The sequence below is a fragment of the Tigriopus californicus genome, chromosome 9 (genome assembly GCF_007210705.1).
Source record: "Tigriopus californicus strain San Diego chromosome 9, Tcal_SD_v2.1, whole genome shotgun sequence".
Taxonomy (NCBI): Eukaryota; Metazoa; Arthropoda; class Copepoda; order Harpacticoida; family Harpacticidae; genus Tigriopus; species Tigriopus californicus.
In genome coordinates this window covers 9,717,175-9,729,373 of record NC_081448.1, presented here as the reverse complement: position 1 = coordinate 9,729,373, position 12,199 = coordinate 9,717,175, and the positions used below count along the sequence as shown (strand labels likewise).

At 44.6% G+C, this 12,199-nt stretch overlaps 1 protein-coding gene across 1 annotated transcript in view; it reads right to left on the bottom strand.

Annotated features, from left to right (window-relative positions):
- LOC131886741 (uncharacterized) overlaps positions 1-12,199 on the bottom strand; it is a 58,238-nt gene that overhangs the window by 15,077 nt on the left and 30,962 nt on the right. The window contains exon 3 of the mRNA XM_059235140.1: positions 6,556-6,686. Within this exon, the coding sequence (XP_059091123.1) occupies positions 6,556-6,686 (131 nt within the window). The remainder of the gene's footprint in view (positions 1-6,555; positions 6,687-12,199) is intronic.

Below are 12,199 nucleotides of genomic sequence, written 5' to 3'. Positions count from 1 at the left end.
GCCACAATAACAAGGACTGCTTTTTCGTTGAGAGACCACCGAGGTCGTAGCGAGGTTTTGAGGGATCACTCCGATTATAAATTGAGAGGGCAAAGTAGCAATCTGAAAAGTTTCCCTCAGCCTCCGCCTTGTCAGTCTCATTTACGGAACAAAAACTACAAGGACCGACGGGATTGTTGATTTTTTTTCCTCTTTTCAAACAGAGAGTAAAAGGAACAGGAAATAAATTGATGGTTCGAGAATCTTTGGGCTTGGCCTCTCTAGGATCCCTTCTCTGAAGATCTCCAATGACGGTTGTTGTATCTTCCGAACGGAAGAGAAATGGTAGGCATCCTGTCTCGAACTCTTTTCAACAACAACTATCTTGTCCCATCGAGGTTTTCTAAGCTAAATGATAAATTGTTGGCCAGAAGGCCTATGTAGTGGTAGCTTTTGTCCGAAGAACTAACAACTATCCAATATATTGATGACCTAAAATGATAGACTTGTATTGATCAAGTATTGACCCTTGTAAACATCGGTCATAAATTGTAAAATTTGAGAAGGCCACTTTTTAGTACATTGGAGAGCTTGGATTTGTTGGGAAAGTTTGGGGAACCTGATCCCCTTTATACTCGGCACTTTGATATTGCCAACGATGGGATAGGAAATTTGAAGATGATATGATTCCCAAGTTCAAAAGAAGTTTTCTTTCGTCAAGAGGATAATTCCCGAAGCCCTACGATAGCATCATCGTCTTTGGATAGAAAATGGCTCAAAGGTTTAAGAGAATTCCTCCCACATACACAGAATCAACCATGGGATAAGCACAAAGATGGGTACGTATAAAAAGAGACGAAGGAGGAAAAAAAATCTCCAATATTTCAATCATATTTCAGTTCAAGTTCCATTGACTCTCACCAGGAAAAAAAAGATGTGTTTTCGTTGTACGAGAGCAGATGGGAACAGCAATTCCGTTTTGAATAAATAAAAACCTTGGTTGGATTGAGGCACTTTCAAAAAGCTTGAAAGTCTACCATGTTCCAATCTCTTTGATTGAGCTGTTTTCCCGTTGGAAGGACGCTGAACTGGAAGCGAAATGAGTTCCCAAAGGAAAATGCATATTTCAGTTCCCGATCTTGACGGATGTACGGTACAGCAGACTGGAAGCGAAATGAGTTCCCAAAGGAAAATGCATATTTCAGTTCCCGATCTTGAAAATGCATTCATTCTCGGTACAGGCAAAGCTTTTTCCCCCTTCAGCGATCTATCCGTCCATCCTAGATCCAGGAAAACTACACGGCCAGGCACAGAGGGAACACATTTTGCACACCTTGACTCGACGACGATCAAGTCTTTGAAGAAAAATACTGTGGAATAGTCCTTGATCTGGAGCGCTAAACCTGAAAATGCAACCATCTAGGTAGACAAGCACGCTGACATTGGAGGAAGGAGTTAGAAGGCAATGGCACCACGAACACTACAATAGCGTTGGCCGAAGAGGGGGAGCAGATCCTCTTGGAATGAGAGTTCATGAAAAGATTTCATTCAGACCTTGCTTGCCCTCTTCAGCCGCAGGCCAAGGCAGCCACAGTCTGAGATGAAGTGAAGGAGGAGGAGGAAGAAGAAGAAGAGATGGCGTCATCAAAAAGTCGTTTTCAATTTTCGTGATTTCCCCAAGGGGGAAAACTCGCCTGACTTGAGGAGAAAAAAAGCATGAATTGTTAATGTGATGAGAAAGAGGGGAATGAGAGAGACAGAGAGAGAGATCGAGTAAAGTGGAATGGCAATCTGCATTCTCCTATTTACTCGTCAAGCATTGTCACGCTCAACTGGGAACAAATAAACATAAACTTACTTCACTTTAAGTCTCTCCTCCTTAAACAACGGCCACACTCAGGGTAGTAGTATTATTATTCATCCCGCGCTATTCCCAACAGAATCAGCTCTAATTCAAAGCTTTGGCTCGAATGTGTTTTTGCGACGGTCTTTCCACCTCGCCTTTTGCATTCCTATGTAGAAGACGACGCGGTCTTCAGGAGGTTCGAGTACAAACGTAGGTACGTCTATTCTATGTACAGTACAGCATGTGGAAAGTAGTAATGGATAGGAGGCAAACTCGGAAAAGACAAGGTGGGAAGGAGATAGAGGAAAACCTTCCTTCATTTGGTGTTGCCTTTTCAATGGCACAATCCTGGCTTTTCTATGGTGGTTGATGGATCTCATCTCGAAAGGGAGGGAGAAACGTCAACATGGACCCGACTGAATCTGTCTGAAGTTGTGCCTGTCAGAAACAAATGTTCATTTGAATTCCAAGTTTGATTACCCCCATCTTGTCGCTTCAACCATTTCAGTTTCCCTCGAAAACAAAGGGGACCGCTTGCGACGATGAAATTACCTGTCTGGCCAACAGTCAAGTGCACTTGAATAATTCAACTGTTAATTACCAATTCAACGAATTGCTAGTAGTCTCCAAGAGCGGAAGCTAAACTTTGTTCCAGTCAGTTCATTTCCAGGTCTGTCACACCTTGTCCAGTCTCACAATCATGTGAGGCTAAAAACAACCCGAGCTCATTTTGGGAATGGTCCATTCTTAAAGAGTCGACATTTTGATGGACGAAGCCAAGGCCAAAAGACCGAGTCATGAAAACCCGCGCACCAACATCCGACGTCCATTGAACCTGAACAATTCTTTCCCCAGAGTATACCCACTACGAGATCTAATAACATAAAACGATATCCAGCCCGCCTCTCTTTGCTCAGGTCTCATGTAATTCAATGATGGGAAGTTTGCCAAAATTTGGCAACCCCAAAAAGAGGTTCGAGGCTTGTCGTTTAACCTTTGTTCAAGTTCTTCCATGCGTGATGCACTCATCAAGACGAAGCCTTGAAATTTCAACCAGGCCTTGAGAAGAGCTAGCCAAACTAACCTCATTTCGTGGAACCAAGTTTTGTGGCTCACTCTCTCTCTCTCTCTCTGTCTCTCTCTACCTTGGTGCGCACGGACCTACCTAGGGGGGTACGTCCCACTCTTGCTTCCTCGTCAGGTTTTGAGATCCATGAGGCGGATGCGTGTTTTCCAAAATGTTGGCCAGGTTCCAAGGCGGAGCCTACCAACCGAAGAGGATTTAACTGCCTCCACTTTAACCCTAAGTATACAAAAACGAACTTTGCATGAAAGCCCTACACTTCGCCCACCACTTGACGAACGAACCAACGAACGGAGAGCGAGCCAGAGAGAGGTGGGGTGCTCCATTGAAAATGCACAAGACCTGGTGGTACTATGCCTCCCTCGTTCTACTCACAACCAATAAAACATTGGCGAGCATTAGGCACAGCCTGGTCCAAATTGGCAAGGACACTTTGTTGACTCTCAATTTGAATATGAATGGTCAAGTATTTTCGCAATTGGTGCTCGAGTTCCAGTTGTTCGTGGCAAATGCCAAATGGAATTGCTCAAATACGTCAGCTTGAAAAGTGAACAAGTGCCAAACCAACATTTCCCTAACTTTTTGAAATGCTCTAGAGAGAAGTGCACATCTAGGTCTCATCCCGACACCAAAATGAGGGGACAGAGGCGGGTAATTTGTGCCATTTGGAAGCCAAACTAATGGAACTAGTATTTCAATGCATTTGTTATAGTGATATTTAGTGCGATAATTTTTCGCTTTATTAAATGACTAGAGATAATAGATCATGGAAAGGCGCAGCAGTTTCAACAGTTCCATCGTCAGCTGGCCAAGTGGGATCAGTCGCCAATACGCCACCCACCTTGATCCATCCTGGCCAATAAGATCTCTGATGTTGGAACATTTTTAGACAGACAGACCTCGTTGGACATCTCATAAAGAATGAGTGTAAAACCCCGAGAATACATAAAAGTGAATAGTGATCTGTCCCACGTGCCCGACCGATTCAAGTCATTTCCAGGTCCATTTTGGACCAGGTCCGTAAGGATTATCACTCGAGCCGTGCACTCGCATGAGACCCGTGTGAAACCGAAAAGGGGCCCTTTTTCTCCCATTGCTCATTCGTACCAGGCCCTACCTACATGAATTTTCAATGGTTTTTACCATTTCAACTGCCAACCAACCCCCAAAAAGCATTTCCAAGTTCCAGACTCCCGAAATGGACGGAGGGAAAAGTTTAAATTACTTCCTCTTGCTCTACTATAAGTAGTAGGGAGGTACGTTGGTCTGTCTCTCTCTTTCTCTCCATGGTTCTTGCGGGGTTCGGCTTTGCTTTGGGCTTTGGCCTCACTCAGGTTAGTTGGCTCGCTCTTTCGTGTGTCCATTCACGAGCAGAGCTCACACGCTCTACGTACCGACAGGAATTTCGCCCACTAAAAAGTTCTGGCACTAAGCTACTTTTGGTCGCTGAGCAGCCAAAATGGTTTTGTTGTTTCCATTTCTTTCTTTCTTTCTTTCTTTCTTTCTTTCTCCCTTCGTCCTTCACACGGGCAAAAAACCGATGTGGCCCCTCGAGTTGTTGCTTCCATAGCTGATATAATAGGGACCAAACCCGAGGTCAGACTGACATCATCATGCTTCATCAATGTCCTGATCCCATCGGTCTCTTTCCTGACTGTGGCGGAGAAATGAGATGCTTTTCTGGCATCTTGACAATGGGCTCCTTGACGCATACTGCCTGCCCTTTCTTCATCTTTCTGCATGGCGTCTGTGGTATTTATGGACAGATGAATCCTTTTCTCCCCTATTCTCGCTAGTTCTGCTTCCAGGCCTGAGAAGCGTAAAAATTGTCCCTTTTTCTGGCCCCCACAGAAATGTTAAACGGACAAAACTCCTTGGAGACTGGTTGGAGACACCCCAAGGTCCGAGTGTTAATCAACACCTCAATGTTGAACGATATTTTCGTCATGAGTGCAATGATATTGACTCAAAAGAGTTGCAACTCTATATTGTGCTTTGAAGAAAATGAAGCTGTCAAGTGGTCACGTAAGGCATGAAAGACGAGTTCTCCCAGTTCCATAATGCCATCATGACTCAGATGGTGAAAGCTGTTGACCCTTCTCATTCTTCCCACAGATTCTTCTCTTTGTCTGGACTGGCTCGACAATTGTGTCTGGAAGGGGTGGATGGATAAATATTCTTGGTCATTGGGGGAAAGCTTTTGTCTTGTTTGAAGATAAATAAACCACTGAGGTCGACTCCACAACGTGGAATTTGTATATTTTTAGTGCTTGCACATTACCTGCACATTTTTCACATGAAGTGTTCCAGAGACCTAAAAGACCAACTCATTAGAATGATGCGGCGCATTCTCGAGGATTTTTGTTCGAACCAAATGAGAATTCTCGGATTCTTGGCCCTCATCTTCTCGAGTTGAGGGAGAGCAAGTGTTCTTTAATGTCCATAAATTACCGGTCCACTCAAACTGCCATCAAAGTAGAACGTTGGGTGCTCTACATGGAGTAACAAAGTGACTTGGTCCAAAGTAGGGAACACTTTTTTGCACAAGAACCAGGGTGGTTTTAGGTCTTCAACAATGATCCACCCCTTTCTTTTTCTAGGCATGAGGGTATGCTGCCGTGTGTGTTCCTGTGGGTCCTCGTTTGAAGAGGGTTAAGTTACTTGAAAGCGGTCCAACCCAAATTGACATCATTAGCTCGCTATCAAAAGCCTAACAAGAGGGTTCGAACTACGAATAGGTATGTCAGGTTCCCCTCGCTCTCTTTTCCACTTTTTGTTTTTTTTGTTTTCAATACAAATGACAGCAGTTTGTCACTGTTATAAAAAACACAAGACCAGGAATCCTTTGGAAATGAGGCCAACCATCGACCTGGCTGGCATTCGCCATGCCTTGAAGGCTTTCCGCCCTGAAGAATTCAATAGGGACCATAATCTTCGAGATTTTTGTCATGTTCAAAGCGAAACTCAGTGACACGAGCCTTGAATATTTGAAGCCCGTCTTGGGGTTTATGGATTGGGTTTAAGGAATGCTTTGTCGCTATCTCCATTTCCAAAAGGCACAGCACACCCTGTCTAGCCTTTCAAATATTTCCGGCGACCCGATCTTCCCGAAAAAATGGTTGCACTTGAATAGCGTTTGTACATGTTCCCTCGGATATTGCCAACCCTTTGGGATTTGGTTGAATATGATGCTTCGCTACCCCTTTTACGAGCGCTGACTGACTGAGTGAGTTTCTAGATCGGAATAAGCGGCGAAGTAAAGAGAGAGAAAGGTGAACGGCAGACAGACTGTCACGGTTAATTTTAATGGAGCTCGACTTCTTTGATTTGACGTGAAACCATTTTTCGTTCCATTAGACATGCAGTGTCATATCAGATATCAAACATGAATCAAGTTGCGATAATCTACGGCAAGGAAAAATTCCTATAGTCAATTGAACAGTCTGTATGTAGTAGAGCAGTTGTGTGGCGAATGCACGTCTTAGTTCAGTGGTCTCTTGCGGCTCATTGGTAACCAAGTAACGATGCTGAATGTGAGACTCCCGGACAATTTCAAGTTGACAGGAACCAAATTGGGGAAAAAGGGATCCCGATTCCCAAGCTGTTGCTAAAACCATTAGAATTGGTATGAAGTGGGCTTGCTTACCTTCGCCAGAGCACAAACATGGCGATGCATGCACTCAAGGTGAACACGCCAAAGAGAGCCACGAGGAATAATGAGATGGAATGAATCGAATTCAGGCCGAGGCCATCGCTGGAGAGCCCAAAGTTGGAGATCTAGAAGAGAGAAACAAAAAACAAGGTTCAAGTCAAGTGTGTGTGTGTTCATAAATAAGATGTTAACGACGGATTTCCGAAGGATTTCATCCCCTCTTCCAGTTCTTTATCTTCATCACCCGCTTCAGTGCCCTTCGGCCACTGATCCTATTTCCGTTTTCTTTTGTGCGTGTGAAAAAAAATCCAATACAGATTGCGACTTTCGATAAGGCCAGTTGTCTGAAGAAGCAGAAGAAGGAAAAGCCAGTGCAGCTCCAGAAAAAAGGGAGACTGATTCCGAATTTCCCCTTCATCCACTGAGTGTGGACTGCAAGTTTGCAGTGATCCAGTGCACGGATTGAACTTTCAGCTTGGACCACGAACCGCCTTCCTCATAAAGCACAAACAAACAATAACAAAAGGGCATCTGATCTTTGCGTCTTATCGCCCCCTCCTGTCTAATGTATCGTCCTGGTCTCCCTCCTCTCCATTCTCCCCCTTGATCTTTTGCCATTCCCCACCCCCTTGAAAAAACCCAGAGAGGTTCCTTTCGTTTTAGGTAGAATTCCGGTTCTCGTTTTTCTCGTATGCCTGATCTCCAATAGGATCACGCTTGGAAGAGGGAAATTCCCCCTGGCCTATGTGCGGTAGTGCTTATCCACCTTGGGTGAGTTTTAGGGCCCCATGAACATCGCTCAACCATCCACCATCCACCCCTCATCAACCCCTACCCTGATACTCTATTGGACTGATATGCAGCCACTTCCTCCGAGTGAGATATGAGAGTCTATACGTACGTATGTACTTGGTTCAAAAGCATGGAAAACTACCCTCAAGTGAGTTGGCTCGAGTTTGGAGTTTGTTCGCAATCTTTCGATTGCTTGGCTAACAATTTGGGAGTCTTGTCGTGAGTCAGAGACAGTAGCACCCAGAAGGTAGCATCTACGTTCTTCAGTATACTACATACAGTAGAGGGCCATTCAAGCTTGAAGTTGGCTGGTCGAAATCACGACGAACCATTCGTGATCGGCACTTTAGAATTCGGATTAGTGACATTGGTATTCATTTACACACTTTACGAGAGAAATCTGCCGGATCTCCCCTCGACTCCCCTCAGGGCTATTGAACCAGTGCAATGCCGTCCTACAACCATCATTGGCGATTAGAATGTGGGGATGACAATAATCAGAGGCTCAGGCCGTGTTTATTTGTCCAAAACGCGTGCAAGATTGTTGTGAAGGAGGCTCTCGGCAGCCAGATTTCCGCTTCTCTCAACCACTCATTGAGTCTGCACCCCTTCGTGGATATTTTGCAATTCCTTGTACCACTACTCCCTTCCATAGTCGGTCATTGACGTCGAACCAGGCTAGATAAAAGACTACATAGAGCTTATGGCCCCTAGTTTCTATCACTCGGTGTAAACCAATAAAGGGTTGGCTGGTGGGACTACATCTGTGATTGGAAACTCCTTAGGCACGGGTTTGTGACAGGAGAAAATGCAATGAGCCGTAACATCTAATAAACAGGGGCCAGAAGGACCGGAAGGCAACCACGTACCATACATGCGCCGAACACACAACATACTACTACTACCACTACTACTACCACTACCTACAGGGTGGCCAGAAAGAACGGGAATTTCACGTTTACCATTGACAAACTAATTGATGAAGCATTCAAATCACAATTCCTAGCGCAAATATCTAATCGTTGGCTATCTGTCTAGGTTTTCTACCAACAAGTATTAACCATTTACCATAATCAAAGAAACTCGAGCGAATTTCGCGAAGCTACCGTAAGTCGCCTTTGCTATGAGTCCGTTTCATCTGTGATTGAGTACGTTGTTGTCTAGAGACTGTGGTCGTCGTAAATGAAGGAAGACCAATCATATCGAGTGATACGCTCAGGCCTTTTTCTTTGGATGCTTGCCTAATTGCTTTTTGGTAAGAAATTGCCATTGCTATCAGGCTTTGTCCTTGAATATCCAAGTAAGTCATTGGCATTACTTCAGCCACCCTGTATGTAGACTCGCTCATAAAGTCAACGCGCAAGTAAGATGCACGTTCGCACAGTACTCAAACGAAGTGGAAGGGCTACTTTTGCCAGTCACCCTAACCAACCACCCACAAAACCAATGCAGCATCTCTACCACCGGCAATCATGTCCGGGTAAATAGGATTACGATTCATTCGTCTTCCTTTTTCGAGCTAGTGAGCTCTGGCTTGTTTCGGTTGGTTGGGGGTGAGCATCTTCCTTTGGCCTCCGATCGATGAAGAACCAAGAAACCAAGAACCAAGGTTGTTGTTTTTTCACCTACTGCGACGGAAATGACGTCAAAATATGTAAACATTGCGCTAAAACTCACTACCACAAACGAAGCATTCTCATCAACCACATGGGCCAGACTCGTAAATGGAGTTTGAGCATCATTTATAGAGGTTTGGGCATTACCTCAAGCTCTAGAAAATATTGATTGCATCGAGGCAATATGGGGTGGATCTGAGTTCGACCAGAATAGTAATAGCTCGTATGTCCAAAGGCAAAAAAGCGACATTGTTTGTCAGAAAGTGCCCGTGGCAAAAAAGTGTGATTGAGTGACAAAAGTTGTTTTTGACGAATATCTGTCATTGGATTTGCACAGAGCAACCAACGTGGATCTATGGGATTTGGTACACCATTGGTATTCTATATGATTCGTTTCACTGAAAGACGTTAACCAACTTCATTACCATAAACAAAGGCGTGACAAGATCTTTGACAGGAAGTTTGGCCATAGATTGGTGAAAAGTAATTTGGTTTGTTAGGGCACAAGCCTTTGACTTAAGTTGCACATTAATTGTCTGGGAACTCGATCGTTGTTCTCAGAGCCTAAGCTCTTCCTTTCTTGCAATTAAAAACCCTCCATTGTATGATATTTTTTCATTGCAAGAAGTCTCCTCGTGGTGCCTTTTGATTCGAGACCTCATTCGAATTTTTCATCATCATCAACATTTCATTCATTCACACGACAACTCTCTAGGGCTGAATAAGATGCTTTTTTGAATTTGTTGCTTGAAGCAGGGCGTGCCTCCATCACAGCTAACATGACAAGCCAACATGTTCATCATCTTGACATGTCAATTAGCCATCTTGACATTAGTACTGTATAACATGAACCCACTCTCACGTAAGTATGAATATACACATTGTAGTTCTATCCACCATTCAGCGGATCTGTCGGGTGGTTGACGGCGTGGGTTGGCGCTCAAAATGGCTCATTCTCATTCATGGTACGATTTAGGAACATGTGTGCGTGTCTGAAAATATACATCTTTCGAATCTCGATCCAGCGTGCTTTCTTGATTGAAAAATCCCTGGCCAGATCCATCAAAACGAATCCACCGCAAATTCTGTTTTGATACCTTCGTTCTTGTAATCTCATCAACCCATCGAACAACGGGACCCCGGGGGGGAGGGGGGGGTTGATTGGTGCGAGAGCCTCGTCTTGGATGGGTGTCATAATGGTACTCATTCTTCCGACTGTTTTGTTGTTGCTGTTATTATTTGGACCTCGTCTCGAATGTCTCCATCATTCCTGGATGGCGCACTGTAGAGACGAGTGGAGTGGAGTGGAGTGGATTGGACTAGAGGCAGACAGGATCGAGTAATGAACAAAGGCCGAACACGTGATTGCACTTCTGCTCACGCTGAGCGACTCGCTGTCGACTGACTGATCAACGAGCTTGATCTTTTGAATGTCACTACGAACAACACGGAGCAAACCATTGGTCCTCAGTCTTGTTGCTCTTCACATCTACAGCACTGCTTCAAATGAATGAGAGCCCGGGTGAAATCTTTCGAATCTACCATAGAAATATGCTTGAGAACAAAAACTCTGTGACGTTGGAAATATGTATTCATCGGTTTTTGCACAGCTTGACAATTGACAATGAATGGACTGGAAGGGGGCGAATGCCAATTGGAATTTGATAGGGTATAATGAATTATCATTTCGATCACGACGACTGGAATAGCATGAAGAACCGAGACACATGACGGATGGGTCTCACAGATCGTAGGGGTTGAGGGATACTTATCAAGTTCGACAGGGGCTCCTAAATATTGCATACAGGCAGGATCCACGGAGGACCGGCGATGTCCAATTCCAACAAGAAATGAGTCTTGTTGGATGTACGATTACTCACTCGTAGGTTGGCTGAGAGCCGGAGAGGCGAGAGACTCGTCACAAAACAAGTGGTGTATCCCATTTCGCCTCAAGAGCAGAGCCAACAACAAAAGTGGATATTCAAAATTGAAAACCCAATGTTTCGGAGCTTTCGGGGTCTCTCTCATCTCTAGGGAATGAGGACATCTCTCTGTCTGGTTGGTACTTTAGCCATGGTGGCGGTGGTGCTTGTGGGTATTTTCCATTGGCTTCTGCCTACATCAGGTTCAGTCTCAAGTCGTTGTGGCTCCAGCCAGTCTAACAACAGCTGGTTCTCTTCAGTCCACATATGTTCACTAACGAACATGAGGATTCAATTCAATGAGAGGCCACTTCAAAAAACTACGAACGGGGGCCAAAATTGAAGCCCCACTATTTCCAAAGGGCTCTCTTTCTGTGTCTATCTGTCCTCTCCAACGCAAAAGATCATCATCGTTCTTAAGCACTCGGCCGGAAAATATCGTGCATGTGCCTTATGGACGTAGTGAGGCGCGCTAATAACGGGGAGGAAGTTTAGAATGGGATTTATGGTAGAAAATTGTTCGCAAAATTGAATGACTTCCGAGTGGAACGTCTGGCGGGGTCCACCGTATTTGTCTTCCACAATTATGATTATGACGGTTTAATTGGGTTTGTTGACTCTTTCGGGTGTGATAGAGGAAGTCCTAAATCTTGCCCATGCTCTGAAATAGCTCCCCAACGCTTAAAACCATTCTTGTGAATGGTTGGCGGAGTATCTTTGCCAAACTCAAGCTGGAAAACAGGCTAGAGGGGACGTGAGCATTTAGAGATAAGGCAAACAATAACATCATCATCGTCATCGAAGGAAAATTGATCCTCTCTACGTACTGTTGTAGTCTCACGTGCCAGTTCCTGTTATCATTATAAATTCATCAATAATATTGGCTTCTCACTGGCTCTCTTCCTCGTTTCGATGCTTCTGTATGGTACCAATGGAAAGAGTGGGATTCGGGGTGCAAGAAGCGAGATCCACCATTGGAACCACCCATCATGCTAGGCCAGACCCTGTTGTCGAGAAGGGAAGGAACAGCAAGGAACAGCTCGGAACAACGCGCTATCCCTCTCTCATTGTTAATTCAATTTCGGATCTCTGGACATTGGGATTCAGATCACTGGTTTTGAGTGGAGGGTTACATATGTGACTGGTGAGCTGGTCTGGCTGGTAGTTTGGCTTCGGTTTCACGTTTCCATATGGTCGAGAGAGAATGACCTCCTGGGTGTACGTTGTCTCTCACTCAGAACGTGTAAATGCATTGAGAACTTATCTTTTGTTCTACTCTAGCGATTCGATCCTCTAATCTGGTTGAGA